The sequence below is a fragment of the Eleutherodactylus coqui genome, chromosome 9 (genome assembly GCF_035609145.1).
Source record: "Eleutherodactylus coqui strain aEleCoq1 chromosome 9, aEleCoq1.hap1, whole genome shotgun sequence".
NCBI lineage: Eukaryota > Metazoa > Chordata > Amphibia > Anura > Eleutherodactylidae > Eleutherodactylus > Eleutherodactylus coqui.
The window spans coordinates 160,623,743-160,642,093 of record NC_089845.1 but is presented as its reverse complement, the minus strand read 5'-3'; the positions used below and the strand labels follow the sequence as shown (position 1 = coordinate 160,642,093).

General features: G+C 42.7%; 1 protein-coding gene across 1 annotated transcript in view; it reads right to left on the bottom strand.

Moving 5' to 3' along the window:
- Positions 1-18,351, bottom strand: part of LOC136578586 (serine/threonine-protein phosphatase 6 regulatory ankyrin repeat subunit B-like) — a 121,764-nt gene that overhangs the window by 28,951 nt on the left and 74,462 nt on the right. The window contains exons 16-18 of the mRNA XM_066578735.1: positions 11,105-11,203; positions 6,281-6,481; positions 1,599-1,697 (exon numbers count right to left, since the gene is read on the bottom strand). Coding sequence (XP_066434832.1) covers positions 1,599-1,697; positions 6,281-6,481; positions 11,105-11,203 — 399 coding nt within the window. The remainder of the gene's footprint in view (positions 1-1,598; positions 1,698-6,280; positions 6,482-11,104; positions 11,204-18,351) is intronic.

Here is an 18,351-nt window from a genome sequence, read left to right as displayed (position 1 = left end):
GTCCAGGAAATTCTCTCCACATTCCATGCAAGGTCGCAGCCTGAGTATCATCAGTGGTAGAGAAGAATAATTACTGGGAGGAAAGGGAGCAACCCAAAGGGAAGTGTACTGCGGCCGCCTGATCTCAAACACAGCGAGCAATCCAGGAAGAGATACTTAGCGTGACCGACGTTCAAGCCTTTCATGTCTGATGTGACACTTGTGATAGAAGTGCCGCCTCTGATGTCAGTGAGCAAATACTATGCAGCCAACATGCGTCACCAACACGAGAAACACAAATGTGTTATTATATATGTCCGACCACACCGCTGGTTCTGAAGCCACATGAGAATTCCTGGTTCCATGGCCCACAAAGGAATACAGGCTCCATACAAGGAAGTGTTAAGTCGTCTTACAAAGAAGAGTCTGTATCTTGGCTGATTACTTGGCTTGGCAGGTTTCTTATGCTTTATGTGCTCTCTTTCAGTCTAGTCCCTTAAAGGTTTTTTCCAGATTTTAACCAGTTCCTGACTGTCCATAGACTGTAAATGTCTGGTCGGTCCATGCCTGGTAAGGAAGGGGGTTATAGCTTCTGGTCAGGAAGTGGTTAAGACTGATGAATACCGAATCCCAGAATGTCTATCAGGCATATCCCCCTTTTATCTTCGTGCTTTCTAAAACTCAACATGGAGTAAACTAAACTCATTATCTTTTCTCCACCTCACTCAATATGCCACCAATCTTATCAATCACAGCCAACGGCTCCACATTTTCCCCAATCCCATAAGTCTCCTTCAAACCCGACATACAAGCCCTTGTCGCCTTCTGCCACCTCCAACTCAAAAACATCTTGTGGATACGATCTTTCCTCAACCCAAAGCAACACAAATGCTAGTGCATGCCCTCATCATCTCCCATCTAGACTACTGCAATATTTTTCTCTACAGCCTCCGAGGGCATAACTATAGATGGTGCAGGGGATGCGGCTGCACCCGGGCCCAGGAGCCTTAGGGGGCCCATGAGGCCTCCCTTCTCCATATAGGGTGCCCAGTACTATGAATGAAGCATTATAGTTGGGGGCCCTGTTACAGGTTTTGCATTGGGGCCCAGAAGCTTCAAGTTATGTCTCTGTGCAGCATGGTTTAGGTATGGGTACGGGTACAGATACAGATAGAGGGGGGGCTTCAGCTCACATTTTGCATCAGGGCCCCTGAGCCTTTAGTTACACCCCAGACAGCCTCCTAGCCAATACTTTTGCACCCCTCCAATCCATCCTCAACTCTGCCGCCTGACTAATTAATAGGTCTAGTTGAGCAGCGTGCCTTCCTAATATATAATTTCCACAGTGTTGTGCCTAGATTTTGCACAACTTACTAAGGTAATGGTATATCTCACCAGGTTGTGCTCCATTTCTATCCTACTTGTGCCTATGGTGTCACACTACGGGAGCGGCTTTATTTTTTTGTCTTTCAGCTCTACCAGCAGGATGAATAGGCACCCCTTGTCAATTCCCAGGAAGTAGTATGTGACCGGTCTGTCACAAAACTCCACCCCAGCCTGTCCCCCATCTACTTATGTTTAATTGCATCAATGCTTATAGAATTTCCACAGAATCTTACAATATCTGCTGCGTAGACATCGGCCTTCATATGCAGTAGACTGCTGCACACGTCCAGTTGACCATTCAGGGCAGCCAGGTGCAGAGGGGTTCGCTTGGTCTGCAACAGTAATCAGTTGAAAAGGAAATTAATGACTGGTATTGGCTGGAAAAGAGCTAAATTGTTTCACAATCGCAACATATTTATAATTCTCTGTTCTATTTGGACCCAGTTCACCAGTCTAAATACTCTGCCCAAAATTTTAGTAACCTGAACTGATGTAGACAGACAGCTGCTGGGACCTCTCTACCCCACACTGTCTTATGTAACCCACACTTCACAATGAATTACCCATTGGTCCTGAGAGGCAGGGGACACATTGATTGAGTCTCTCCTGCATCTCTGCTACAAGCCTCAAACAGCAAGACACCAGTTTTCTATGCCTACACCATCCCTTCTGCATTGAGGAACACCCCTTTTATTAACCCCCTAAGGATGCAGACCCTTTTTTTGGTCAGTTTTGCTTTTTCCTTCACACTTTCAGAAAATCAGAACTCTTTGATTTTCTATCGGCGGAGCTGTCTGAGCCTTGTTTTTGCAGGATGAGTTGTATCTTTCAATAAAACTATTAAATGTGAAAAACTTTAAAAAATTTCTATGAAGCCGTGGGCAAGAGTGAGGGTAAATGGTCATAATACTGGATGTGTTAGAAGGGAACACGGCCGGGGTGTCACCCCTGTACCCGCTCCTCATTGCCTTGGCAATCGAGCCCCTGGCTGGTTTGATAAGGCAATCAGCTGATATAATTGGATTGCAGTATGGAGAAATTGAGGAACGTATCTCACTATATGCAGATGATCCGCTGTTGTATACGGGGGATGTGAGTATCTATGGGTCTTATTATGTGTATTTTTGATATATTTTGGAATTTTCACCGTGTGAGAAGAGGGGCAATCTTTTGGGCCAGGTACATTCTGGGGGTCTTTTTTACAGTTTTGAACAATTTAGAGATCTTTATGATTTTATTTGTTGCAGGTTCTTCAGTTACGACATGAGTTTACTGCTCAGGGTCGGTCAGTATGTGTACTTACTAGAGATGAGCGAGTATACTCGCTAAGGCACATTACTCGAGCGAGTAGTGCCTTAGCCAAGTATCTCCCCGCTCGTCTCTAAAGATTTGGGGGCCAGCGCAGGTGACAGGTGAGTTGCGGCGGGGAGCAAGGGGGAGCGGGGGGTAAAGAGGGAGAGAGAGATCTCCCCTCCGTTCCTCCCTGCTCTCCCCCGCCGCTCCCGCCCCCCACCGGCCCCCGAATCTTTAGAGACGAGCGGGGAGATACTCGGCTAAGGCACTACTCCCTCGAGTAATGTGCCTTAGCAAGTATACTACCTCATCTCTAGTACTTACGGTTCAACACCCTTTGGTGAACTTTCTTGGATGTTCTGGAGCTACGATGGGTGTAATATCTTATTCATATAGACAGATGCTTTCTTACTATTTACAGCAATTCCCAATGAATAAAGGTAAAAGAAAGATGGGAATACGATTTTGGCCGTATTAGTGAAGATAAACGGGCCGCAGTGTTGTGTCTGATTCCAATGATGTCTCTACCTGTATCAATTGTATTTAGTGCAGAGAGTTTATCGCACTCCATTAAAGTGGTATAACATGGATATTAGATGACACTCAGACTGGCCGAGGTGTTACATGGATGGCGCAGATCTACTGCATGTGGTCTGGGATTGTGTAAAATTGTGTGAATTTTGGAGTGGGGCACGAGAGAGAATTAAGACAGTCCATCTTGTCGATATCGGTCTTAATCCCAGAACATGTATATTGGGTGTTGTTCTTGGTCTTGATGGCGTACACTTCTGGGAATTCAGAGAGAATAGTATATGGAGTGGAAGTTGATTACCGCCCGTTGGATGTGGGCGGGAGTCTTGTTTTTAAGCGTTCACACTGTGGCATAAATGGCATAGTAGCTTTATTCTGTGTGTTAGTATGATTATGACGAGACTAAGGCCTCGTTCACACGAGCGTTGTTTTGCACGTGCGTGTGTGTGCATGAATCTGTGTGTCCACGCATGTGCCAAAACATGCGTGAACAAAGCTGCGTGCCTATTGCCGTCAATGGTGCTGCCGGCGGCCACATTGAAAGCAATAGGATGCCGGCACCCCTCGCAGTGATTTTCCTTAAAATTATTCCTAGCTGTAGCAAAAAATAAAAAAAAACATATATACTTACCTCTCCGCTGCTGTTGGTGCTCAGGCGCGTCTAGCCGCTTGGTCTCCAGTACTGTTATGAAGTTCTTTCAGCAGGAAGGGGGGTTAAAATTCCCACCTGCTGAAAGGGCTGCATCTGATTGGCTGAATTCATTGAATGGCTGGGCACTGCCTGTGATTGGCTGAGCACTTAGCTAATCAGATACAGCCCTTGCTGAAATAGCTTCAGAGCAGTGCAGGAAGACAAGCGGCTAGACGCACCTGAGCCCCGACTGCGGTGGAGAGGTGAATATATATATATTTTTTATTTCTTACACCAGCTAAGGATGATTTTCAGGGAAAGGCTTATATTTAAAGCCCTTCCATGAAAATTATTGCAGAGGTTGCTGGCAGCCCATTGCTTTCAATGGGGACGCCCGCAGCAGCGGCGGCCCCATTGAAAGCAATGGCAGAACATTGGAATCCTCTACCACAGCTGTGGCAGGGGATTCCTTACTCCCTGCGGGGAGTCCCCTTGTCACTGAAGACTGTCACAGTGCTGTCACAGTGTTCAGTGACAAGGGGACTACTGTGCGCAATATTGATGCGCAGTATGGACCTATGGCGCACGCATGTCCTATGTTTTGCAGGTGCAAAGGGAACCAATGGTTCTAACAGATGTGCAGTTTTGTGCGCACGTAAACACGCTCGTGTGAACAAGGCCTCAATTTATATAGTTTTTTTTTTTCACTGTGCTACTTTGAAAAAAATTATAATTTTTTTTTTTAAAGGCAATTTATTTTCAGTCGCCTTCTGCTAACCGCCATAATGATTTTATTTCTCAGTTGATATAGTTGTGCGGACGCTCATTTTCTGCTGGACTTTCTGTAGTTTCTTTTGGTATCATTGTCAGGTTCGTCTGACCTTCTGATCGCTGGTGTTGGGTATTATTTTTTCTGACGATGTTCATCATACAGGATATAAATAGTGCGTGACTTTGACAGATCGAACTTTTATGAGCACGGTGATAATAAATATATATTTGTTTTTTTTATTTAGATTTTTTATTATAAATATGGGAAAAGGTTTTTTTTGTAAGCTTTTATTACGACGACCTTCATGCGGCCGAGAAAGTCGTGCGAGATTTGTGCGTTGCGAGATACAAATATGAACCCTATTCTTTTGAATGGAATCATATAAATGAGCGATTCTTTCCTGCACCGGTAAAAAATTGAGGCATGTCGTAAATGTTTGCGTTCCTCGGAACGCATCACCTATTGTTTTGAATGGGACAGAAAAACACATCAGACGACATGCGATCTGCAAGCGAGTGCGATACAAGGTTTCCCATTGAAAGCAATGACAAACAATTGCCTATCCTCCAATGCGGCTGAAAGCCATGCCGGAGGATTGCTACTAGCCAAAAGTGATCGGGGGTGAATTGCACGATGGCGAGCGCGATATCAGGCCAAGCTCCACAGCCCAATATCGCGACTAGCCATGTGTAGGTAGCTTACTTTTAACTTTCTCTAATAGTTACCGGTAGTAACATTTTTACATTTACATTTTTTTTAGTCTTCATAGGGAACTTCAACTTGTAATCATTTGATCACTAATATAATATACTGTAATACCATGGTATTACATTTACTGCATTCTGAGACGCAGTCTATCAGGATGTGCCTTCAGAGGGCCCTAGGCTGCCCTGGCAGTCAAACAGCACCCCACAATCTCTTTACGGGGTGTCGGGGGCATTAGGGACCCCTGAACACAGATTGGGGTATATAAATGCAGCTGTCAGAATTGATAGAGTCATTTAAAGGCTTAACAGCCCAGGAAGCCCATGTGTCCAGGACCTAAATCTATGCCCTGTGGCATGAAGGGGTTATTAGGGTGTTATTATACAGAGAACTGTGGACATTGAGGTTGGCTGGGTGCACTGCTATTCTTTTTATGTTGACCTCCTTCATTGAGTCCTTGAGATGAAGAAGCATGTAGTAACATGTTCCTTAATTTCAATGAAGAACCACCTCATTACAAAACTCAAAATAGTTTCCTGCTATCCAAGTGTTCCCTCCACCCCACCCCCCCCCCCTCACCACAACGGGAGCTTAAAGCCCACCATCCCTTGTAGAAGAGAAGTTATGTGAGACCCTGAGGTCATTGCTAACTCTATCTTATTTGCTAATTTTCTGTTGATTGTGTAGATATAAAACTGTGGACAAGGTAATAAAGCCCACGATAAACAGTGATTGAACCAATCTTAAGTGATACCCTTAGATCTTTTTGGGTCTTATAGCAACCAAAGAGGTGGTGTCTCTAGTTCAGACACGGCTGCCTATAATGATAGATATCAACCTAGAATAATCTTAAGAATTTTGAAGAAACAATTGTTGCCATGACAACAGATCACTGATTTATCAGGACAAGAATCAGAGTACATTATACATACAGTGGGTTTGTGGTTAGTTGGGATAGGTCTTATAAGGAGGATGGTATTTACCAGGGACATGATGTCTATACTGGCCAGGTGAGCTTCTACGAGTAACTTCACAAGTTGGTTGAAGCCATTTTGAGCACACAGGTGGAGAGGAGTCAGACCAAGCTTGGTTTTTGCATTCACGAAAGCTTTGTGCCAGAGTAAAACGTCTGCAATCTTGTCATGGCCATTCTCACAAGCCAGGTGTAAGGCTGCTTTGCCATGCTGTAGATGAAGAGGAACAGTAATATGAATGATTATTGTATTATTATCACGCTAACCGGCTCTGTGGGTTAAGAAAGAAAATGTATCACAAAATCCTGAAAAGTGTCTGGATGTTCAATGTTTCCAGTGGATGTCTAAAATATCTCATTACCCCATAAAGCCTTTAGATGATTCAATACTAACAGAACTAACAGTCAATTAATCCAACTTTATCAAATGTATATTTTAATTTTCACTCATCTTTTGTTCGGTAAAAGGAGTGAAGGGCAAGTATACGTCCAAAAAACAGGAGCAGATCATTTTCTATATTCTCATTGGAAGGTACATTCAGAAGAGACAAGCAGTGCAACTTCCTAAGCACATCTAATGTTGTGAGGATGAATGAGGCAATGAATGCTATACTTATCTTCCTAAGTATCAGGGGGTGAAGGAAAAATATTAGTCAAAAAAACATAAATGTGTGGCGTTTCTGGCGCTGGGTTTGGAGTCGCTGGTGTAGTAGCCATCTAGGGCCAGAGAGGTGTTAGAGGAGAGCCAGAGGTCGGTATCAGTAGGTCTCAGTTTAGGTTTGTATTGGAGCAGGCAGGAGAGGAGCTTGACTAAGGCTCTGCAGCACAATAATCATGCAAGGTGCTGGAGGAAGGGCCGGGCTTTTATAGCATGTCTAATCAGGGGCCGGGCGGAGCTAAAACAGGGACTGGATAGCAGAAGCTGGGAACAAGCCTAAGGTCCATCAAGTGAGCTGTCCAGAAGATTGTATAGCTAACAGGGAGAGCTGCCGAGTGGAGCACAGGGGGTCCGGGGTTCGATCCATGACAAACAGTCTATTTTTCATAATGCACATTAGATTATTGGAGGATACGGTCAGAATTGACAGACAAAGGCAGCTACTTAAACACATCTAGTGTTGTGAGGACAACTGAAGCAATGGACACTATACTTATTTCCCTAAGTTTCAGGGGGTGAAGTGCAAGTAGTAGTCCAAAGAAAAATGGACAGCATATTTTCCATGATACAGATTAGATCATTGGAAGATACAACCAAAAGAGACAGACAGTAACAGCTGCCTAAACATGCAGTGTTGTGAGGACAAATGAAGAAATGAATACTGCACTTATTTTCTTAAAGGGGTTGACCAAAATAATATTTTTTGCTAAAATCTGGTCCCCCACGGTCAAAAAGAGCAACAATTTATATTCATCTTTTCTGCCTCCTGCAAGTCCATAGTTAGCAGCTTTGGGACATATTTACATGCTGCAGCAATGCTTCCCATTCTTCCTTCTTTTAGGGATTTTTAATGATTGTGCTTTGAGAATCTCATTTTGCAATATTTCCCAACCTTCTTGGACATTTCAGTCCTTAAGATCATCCAGCCATTGGATTCTTCCTACCTTCTTTCTGAGTTCATTGAAATTTACCTTTCTGAAGTCCATCCTTGAGGTCTGAGTTTTCTCAGGTCTTCCTCCCCTTGTTATCCAACATCCAAGGATATCATTATCACTGCCCCCTAAGGTCCCAGCCACCCTTACTTCCTCAACCATTCCCTCCCTGTTGGCAAGAATTAGGTCCAAGATAGCAGATCCACTTGTTTTCTCTTCTAACTTTTGGAAGATAAAGTTGTCAGCAAGAGCGGATAAGAATTTGTTGGATCCATTACTTTTATATTAGAGAGATTCCCAACCAATGTCTGATAGGTAAAATCTCCCATAATCCCTATGTTATGCTTTTTTGAGAGCTGGGCCATCTGATGTAGAAAGAGTTCATCCATATCTTCTGCTTGTCCAGGCGGCCTAGAGTAAATGCCTACAATGGTGTCCTTTCTGTTGTTCTCTCCTTGTATTCTTACCCAAACAGTTTCTACAGAACTCCCAGCTCTGAAGCTCGAATCTCTGTGGAGATGAATGTGTTCCTAACATACAACACAATACCTCCTTCCCCTTTTATTAGGTCTGTTTCTTATAAATAAGTTGTATCCTTCAAGCCTTGTGTTCCATTCATGTGTATCATCCCACCAAGTTTCCGTGATGCTTATGACATCATATTTCTCTTCCTGTGTTAGGAGCTCCAATTCTCCTTGTTTGTTTCCCATGCTCTGTGCATTTGTGTAGAAACATTTTAGTATGTGATCAGTTTCTCTTGCTCCAGGAATGGGTGGTGTTCTGTAGGACTGAAGAGTCTTGACGCCTATCAGACACAGCTCTGATTTGTGCCCCTGGAAGACAGCAGCCCTCTGTGAGGTTATGTCAGGTCTACAGACAGCGGCCTCTGTTCCTCTCAGTAAGAAATCCCACACAAACACCTCTCTCCTGTCCTTCTTCACAACAGCACTTCCTTTTCTCCAACCTAGAGGATTCTGTGTGCTTACTACGCAGTTCTTGGTGGGTAAAGTCATTTCTTGCTGTACTTCATTGTTCTGCTGCATCAGAGGTCACTGGTACCAGTTCCTGATCAGTATGGGTGCTGACTGACTCCTGATCCTCCGGCTTCTTTGGGTCACATGCTTCCATTCCTCGGCTTCTGCAGGAACACTGAAAATTAATTTTCCTTCAATATTCTGAAAGGTCATTTCTCTTCTGTCAAGAAAATCGGCTTCTTAATGAGTTACAATGTAGCTATCCTCTCCTGAAGACTTTTCACATTTTCCTCCAATAGAGACACAAACTTGCATTTCTGGCAGGTGAAGTTTGACTTTTTCTCTGGCAAGACTGTAAACATTTAGCATACGTTGCAGCTCACCACATGGTTACTGTCCTCCTCCGAACTACTAAAAGTCAAGAATTCTTGTGATGATATAAATCCTATAAAATGTTACTAAAGGAAAAACAAATGGATCACAGAAGGGGAAATATAAAAAATTAAAAACAATCACAGAAAATGGCCGTTACTTACTGACTGAGTAGTGCATATAGATGCATCCTCCTCTCACCATGCAGGTAGCTGACTACCAAATGGAGGAGTGAATAACACCTGTGCAGGACACCGATGAGACACCCACTCACACTGCCTCCTGATATAGAGGGGGGTGGCTGCTTGGCGTATACTCCCACACATAGTGACAGATGATAGATAGATCACAGCACACTTTCCACCTTGTAGTATGAAAGGGAAGATAATCCTCACCACAGTGGTGCACGCTCATTCAGGGTCCTGGATCCTGGACCATCATTCAGGTAGTACAAAGTATGGAAGAGCAGCACTCCGGGGATTTTGATTAAAGTAGATTTCTTTATTGCCCAAACAACGTTTCAACCCTCTAATGAGAGTCTTTATCAAGTCCTAGTTCATACACACAAATGCCAACATTAAATACCCCCCATAGCTCCACCTCCACCTATCACAGACATCGTAGCAAAATACAATTAAAACAGGTACACTATCATTGGGTGTATACGTCTCCTACCACCGGTGCAGCATACATAATCAGGATGAGTGTGTAGGTGTCATGCTGTGCGTAAAGGATCCTCTGTTGCCGATATAGTCGCGCCCCTCTGACGTCCCTCATCTCAAAAGTTCTCGCTGAAGATCTCGCGGGATTAGTGTGGGGTTCCCTGCTGCGACGTCATAATCAGCTGTTCGGGCATACTAACGGCGCATGCGCACTATTCTCATCCGTAGCGCAAACCTGTTGTACCAAGAACGTCTCACATGTGTTAACACAGTCGCGCTACCGGCGCATGCGCATCCAACCCATCCATAGCGCAGGCCTGTTGTATCAAGAACGCACCGCAAGTGGTAGCACAGTCAAGTCATGCCACCGGCCCACCGCGCAAGCACACGGCTGCCGGGAACCACTACAAGAGACCAAGATCCGCATCCACTTTGGAGGACTAGAAATGTACATAAAATGTATTGGACGTATACCTGACTATCCAGCGCTTCTATTTATCCCATTCAATTAAAGGACTATATATGTCATTCACATCACCTTTATTCTGCATAATGGGGATATTACCGATACTTCATAAACCATTTTATTCATAATCACCCCATATGTCTACCAATTCTGGATGAATAAAACAACTACCATAATCAATCAATTCCCCCATACTAATACATACAGGGAGACCCAAATCAATTCTCCCATGTAATGGGCACATCCATTAGTAATTCCATAAGCATGACACCACACATATGTTCTAATGCTCAATTATTAATTTTATTAATCAATCCAGTATAGCACAAGGAATAGGAAGACTGTATCACCCAATGTGACCTCCCACACATAGTGGATACAGGGTGCCTGACCATTCTGATATATGTAGTTCACCATGCAGACCAGCAACCTATTAATGATGCCATGATAATCCGGCGGGTTGCCCTGCATATCCATCAGTGAACCACATTGGTACTGCCACCCTGGGCTCCCCTGGAGTCTTAAAGCCACACTACATGTGAATGATAGATAATAATAAATGCGAGGCATTCATTGGTAAAGGAAAAAAAAAACATAATAGTCCAGTCATAATCAAATAAGAGGGGTAAACAATTCAATGGTATGACACGGTACTCTGCAGTGGCACCAGGACCATAAGAAACTTTCAAAACTTCTTGTCATATGGTATTTTTCATTCTGCTGTGATACGAGGCGAGGCCATATTATATCGGTGCATTGTAGCATCTTACCTCATCAAATACATCCACTCTGGCATGATTCTGCAGCAGGATTTTCACAATTCCAATGTGACCTTTTTCTGCAGCCACCAACAATGGCGACCATCCGTTCTACAACAAACCAGAGTAAAGTCAGGGACTAATGTGCTTATACAGTCCACATCCTCACTAGGTGTTGTAATTAGGAAACCAATGTTTATTATCTCTAACATAATCTGCTACAAAAACAATCATATGTGAAACTAGAACCTGTGAGAAAATACACGACACTGACCTCCAGCAGCCCCCTTCTTCCTTCCCTGCTTAGTTCATAGGAGAATCCAGGGGCCAATGTTTATATTTGTTATTAAATGAATCTCAAACGAAAAAACTTTTAGCATCAAAATATAAAATTGCCTCAACCTCTCTCGACAACAGAAAGGAGAACATAAGCAAAGTAACTGCACATATTGCAGGGCACCCCTGTAAGGTCATTACGCATCTACCAAGACATTAGGCTATACGTGTGTTCATCATTATAGCTCAAAGGGTTACTAAACAAAGTTGCAAAACTGTTTTACCATGTATCTATAGAATAATGCTGACCCCTATGTGTAAAAATATTACTACTATAATACTGCCTCCTATGTACAAGAATATAACTACTATAATACTGCCCCCTATGTACAAGTATATAACTACTATAATACTGCCCCCTATGTACAAGTATATAACTACTATAATACTGCCCCCTATGTACAAGAATATAACTACTATAATACTGCCCCCTATGTACAAGAATATAACTACTATAATACTATCCCCTATGTACAAGAATATAACTACTATAATACTGCCTCCTATGTACAAGAATATAACTACTATAATACTGCTCCTATGTACAAGAATATAACTACTATAATACTGCCCCTATGTACAAGAATATAACTACTATAATACTGCCCCCTATGTACAGGAATATAACTACTATAATACTGCTCACTATGTACAAGAATATAACTACTATAATACTCCCCCCTATGTACAAGAATATAACTACTATAATACTGCCTCCTATGTACAAGAATATAACTACTATAATAGTGCTCCCTATGTACAAGAATATAACTACTATAATACTGCTCCATATGTACAAGAATATAACTACTATAATAATACCCCCCATGTACAAGAATATAACTACTATAATAATACCCCCCATGTACAAGAATATAACTACTATAATACTGCCCCCTATGTACAAGTATATAACTACTATAATACTGCTCATATGTACAAGAATATAACTACTGTAATACTGCCTCCTATGTACAATAATATAACTACTATAATACTGCCCCCTATGTACAAGAATATAACTACTATAATACTGCCCCCTATGTACAAGAATATAACTACTATACTACTGCCTCCTATGTGCAAGAATATAACTACTATAATACTGCTCCTATGTACAAGAATATAACTACTATAATACTGCCCCCTATGTACAAGAATATAACTACTATAATACTGCCCCCTATGTACAAGAATATAACTACTATAATACTGCCCGCTATGTACAAGAATATAACTACTATAATTCTGCCCCCTATGTACAAGAATATAACTACTATAATACTGCCCGCTATGTACAAGAATATAACTACTATAATACTGCCCCAATGTACAAGTATATAACTACTATAATACTGCCCCCTATGTACAAGAATATAACTACTATAATACTGCCTCCTATGTACAAGAATATAACTACTATAATACTGCTCCCTATGTACAAGAATATAACTACTATAATACTGCTCCCTATGTACAAGAATATAACTACTATAATACTGCCCCCTATGTACAAGAATATAACTACTATAATACTGCTCCTATGTACAAGAATATAACTACTATAATACTGCCCCCTATGTACAAGAATATAACTACTATAATACTGCCCCTATGTACAAGAATATAACTACTATAATACTGCCCCCTATGTACAAGAATATAACTACTATAATACTGCCCCCTATGTACAAGAATATAACTACTATAATACTGCCCCCTATGTACAAGAATATAACTACTATAATACTGCCTCCTATGTACAAGAATATAACTACTATAATACTGCCCCAATGTACAAGTATATAACTACTATAATACTGCCCCCTATGTACAAGAATATAACTACTATAATACTGCCTCCTATGTACAAGAATATAACTACTATAATACTGCCTCCTATGTACAAGAATATAACTACTATAATACTGCCCGATATGTACAAGAATATAACTACTATAATACTGCCCCCTATGTACAAGAATATAACTACTATAATACTGCCCTCTATGTACAAGAATATAACTACTATAATACTGTTCCCTATGTACAAGAATATAACTACTATAATACTGCTCCCTATGTACAAGAATATAACTACTATAATAATACCCCCCATGTACAAGAATATAACTACTATAATACTGCCTCCTATGTACAAGTATATAACTACTATAATACTGCCCCCTATGTACAAGAATATAACTACTATAATGCTGCCCCATATGTACAAGAATATAACTACTATAATACTGCCCCCTATGTACAAGAATATAACTACTATAATACTGCTCCTATGTACAAGAATACAACTACTATAATACTGCCTCCTATGTACAAGAATATAACTACTATAATACTGCCCCTATGTACAAGAATATAACTACTATAATACTGCCTCCTATGTACAAGAATATAACTACTATAATACTGCCCCCTATGTACAAGAATATAACTACTATAATACTGTCCCCTATGTACAAGAATATAACTACTATAATACTGTTCCCTGTGTACAAGAATATAACTACTATAATACTGCCTCCTATGTACAAGAATATAACTACTATAATACTGCCCCCTATGTACAAGAATATAACTACTATAATACTGTCCCCTATGTACAAGAATATAACTACTATAATACTGCTCCCTATGTACAAGAATATAACTACTATAATACTGCCCCCTATGTACAAGAATATAACTACTATAATACTGCCCCCTATGTACAAGAATATAACTACTATAATGATCTTTTTATTTGAAAACTTGCAACAAAATTATTTCAATATATTTACAATAAAAACATAAGAGTCAACAACGAAAACAGAAAAACAAAACAGAAAAACAAAACAAATTAAACTTCAGACCAACTGCACAGATGTTGGTACCCGGATCCTCCTCCAGTTTATACTATGTACATTGTTTTCTAGGTCTTTCTTATATACTGTTTTCAGACTTTCAATGATGTTCTTCATGACATTATTACAGGAGTTGACTTCCTTATTGATGACCAGGCAGCATCTTGCACACCACAGATGGTACACGGTCACCACATTTATCACATATAGAGTACTTCTGTTATATTCACTAAGCTGTGGCAGGAAGTCTGCATACACTACTTGGCAATATGGCTGCCTTCTCAGTTGGGGTAACTGCAGGGCCAGGGACACGGCTTCCCATACCTGTATACTAAATGGACAGTCTAAAAGAAGACGCTCCATGTCTCCTGTCCCTCCTGGCTGCATACACATCAGCATTACTCCTCAGGTAGGTCTCCTGTAAGCAGAAGACATCAGATCTCTCCTTTGACAGCCGCTGGTAGATCGCCTGCCTCCTGCTCTCCTCTGACAGCGGCTGGTAGATCGCCTGCCTCCTGTTCGTCTTTACACTGTTCACATTTATAGAGCAGACTCTCAAACTCATTTGAGTCACTGATCTTTCTTGCTTTTCCTCCTCCGTCCGCTGCTGTCACCTGCAGAGCCCCATCTTTTGGTGGACACTGATGGTTGAGGTTCCTCTTCCTGAAGGTCGTCATCAGAGTTATGTAAAGAGACACATTCTTTTTCCGACTTCTCTGATTCTTCTCCCAGCACTCCATACTGTCCGGAGGTTATTGCTGGCACCGGGCTGATCCGGGGTTTTCTTTGCAAATCCTGCTCGAAACATCACCGCAGCAGTTTTATTCTTTCTTTTCACCGCCTGGAACCCCTCTTCATCCGCAGGGGGGCGTCTGGGCCTTGCGGCTCGGTCGGAGGGTTCTGTAGCCTTACATGGCTGCTGTTCAGGTGATTTAGCAACAGGTTTACTGGGTATCTTCTTCTTTTCATGAGGTTTCTCTTCAATAGCTGGTGCTTGTAGTACAACAGGGGATATTTCACTTCTTACAGCAAGGATTTTTCTTTTTCCATCAGATGCATTCTCGGTGGCTGGTACTTGTACTGCAGTGGGAGGACCATCCATCTCTCCCTTTGCTGGTACTTGTAGTGCAGCAGGTGAGTTATCAGTCTCTAAAGCAGGGTCACTGGTACTTTGCACTACTTTAGTATTAGGACTGTTGGGTTCTGGGGCTGTATCTGCTCTTGCGGCGACATCCTCTTTACCTTCCTCCATGGGCTCTATGCCGATATCATCAGCTCCTTTATTATGCTCTGCGTGTGGACACTCCCGGAATGTATGACCTGCTCCTAAACACAGGTTACAGATGACGGGTCCTCTACAATCGCTTTTTGAATGTCCAAACTGTCCACATAATGAACACTTGACTCGAGAGCAGTTAAAAGCGAGGTGTCTGCCCCCACACCTATGACATAGACGAGGCTGACCAGGGTAATAGCATATTCCTCTCTCTGAGCCTAGATAGAAGGAGTGCGGTAGATGTCTGGTCACACCATTGGCTCGCTCTAATTGGATCTTTACAGTGTATCCACCATTCCAGATTCCCTCCTCATCATAGATTTTTTCCGGATCGTTCATGATCATACATTGCCTACTCAGCCAGTGCTCCAGATCTGCCAGCGCCACCACCTCAGACTGGAACAATATGGTGGCCCTCACTACCTGAGGCTTGGACAGCTGGATCACCTGGAGATACTCCCAGATTGACTGTCCCCTTGTGTCATTATATATACTCCAGAATGCATCCAAGTCATATTGCAGCTTAAAGCTGATGTCGTAGATCCTGCTGGAGGGGATATGGATCAGAGCGTACACCTCAGAGGCTTTGAACTTCATAAAGTCTTTTAGGAGACTCTTCCCAATGTACAGTCTGGAGGGAATGTTCTCCTCTGGCCCTGTGTACTTAATCCTGACAGCGTTTCTCCTCTGTGGTGGAGGGGGAGCTGAATTTGTGACATTGGAGAATAGTCTGTTGAATTGTGGACGGTCAGCAGAGGGATGAGTGCCTGACCTTTCCTCATCAGCAGGCTTACTGACTCCTGATTGATCTGCAGACACACCTGCGGTGGTTTCACACTGTCCTGCAGACACACCTGCGGTGGTATGAGACTGTCCTGCAGACTCACCTGCGGTGGTATGAAACTGTCCTGCAGACACCTGCGGTGGTATGAGACTGTCCTGCAGACACACCTGCGGTGGTATGAGACTGTCCTGCAGACACACCTGCGGTGGTATCAATAAGCAGAAAGAAAGGTTCCCAGCAGCACTGCAAATATCCTCATACAGAGTCAGGCAACACGGTATGCAAACGCCAGTAAGGAAGCCCAAACCAGGAGGGCTCCAGAGATGCAGTCCAGGTAAAGAAGGTTTGTATACCAATAAAAACGTAGGACCGATTGTGCGACCTTGGTACTCTTTATTGCAATGCTGCTTGTGATTGACATATTGAGAATGCATCTGAGAAGACAGCATAGACATGGAATGCGGAAGTCAATTTCATGCGCTTTGATAGAGCCGAGCATCGGCTCTCGCGATGACAGATGAGCGGCGCATGCGCAGACACATTATTGGCATACTTTGCCCTCTAACAACATGGCCCCTGTGCTCTGATGTGTCTGGGAGCTCGCTCTCGCGAGAGCTGATACACGGCACATGCGTAGATGGCGCAGTGCAGTATAGACGGACACATTAACATGAAAGGAGGTCAATTAGAGATGACGTCATCAGCGATGCGCCGGACAGCGGCTGGGACATGTGGGACGAGGTAATCAGTGATGAGATACTCCTGTGTATGTTTGTATGTTATTGGTTGGTGGTTTTCACATTCCCTATATATATGGTGCACTTTATGTAATATGTATTGGCTTGAGGAAGGTCTATTGGGACCGAAACGTTGCTAAATTTTGTAATGGGGAAATAAATTTTGTATCTTTCTGCATTGCTGACACCTGCGGTGGTATGAGACTGTCCTGCAGACACACCTGCGGTGGTATGAGACTGTCCTGCAGACACACCTGCGGTGGTATGAGACTGTCTTGCAGACACACCTGCGGTGGTATGAGACTGTCCTGCAGATTGCTGTACACACACCTCTGCGGATGGCTGAGAACCTTCACAAATCTCCACCATATCTACTCCGGACGATGCAGTTGTCTCTTCACTCATGACACTGCACGGTGTTTCATTTACAATGTCAGTACCTGAAGCATACACCAGATTACTACTTGCATTCATTTCATCAGCACTGCAAACAGAGTCCTTTGCAATTAACCCCTTATTAGCTGTCACATTTTGCTCCTCAGTATTACCAGCATTTTCAGTCTGATAGCTCAGCTCCCATACTCAATGACCCTGAAAGAAGTGACCCTCCAGGCGCTGCACCCACACATCTCAGAGGGGTTCCCTGCTCCACCATACTATACACAACATTATAATCGGTACCTTTTTTCTCAATGACTTCTTTAATCTTCATGTTTTGCACTCTGGCCTCCCTCTTCATGTTTTGCACTCTGGCCTCCCTCTTTTTCTCCATTGCCCAGTTTTCTACTTTAGGTATTGCATTTGCTTCTTTGTCTAGTCGCTCCTTTAGTATAGCGAGCTCACGTGTGCAATTATCCAGGCACTCACACTTCATCAGCTTTGTCTTTGGATCCGTCTCTATCTTAATCTCTTCTCTTAACTTCAAAATTTGTCTTTCCAGTTTAAATAAACTTTTCTTAGTCACTTTCATACTCAATCCAAATGCTTTACATGATTCAGTAATCTCACCAGCCACCATTTCCTGGTTACCACTTTCTTGATCTCCATGCTGCAAGCCACACTCCAGGCTCTGGGCTCTCCCAGGATCGTCAGCCCAGCTGCACTCACTTCCTCCTGGGTCAGAGGCCATGCCTCCTCCCTACTGGGAGCTCACAAGCACACGTCTATCCTCTCCTATGTACAAGAATATAACGACTATAATACTGCCCCCTATGTACAAGAATATAACTACTGTAATACTGCCCCCTATGTACAAGAATATA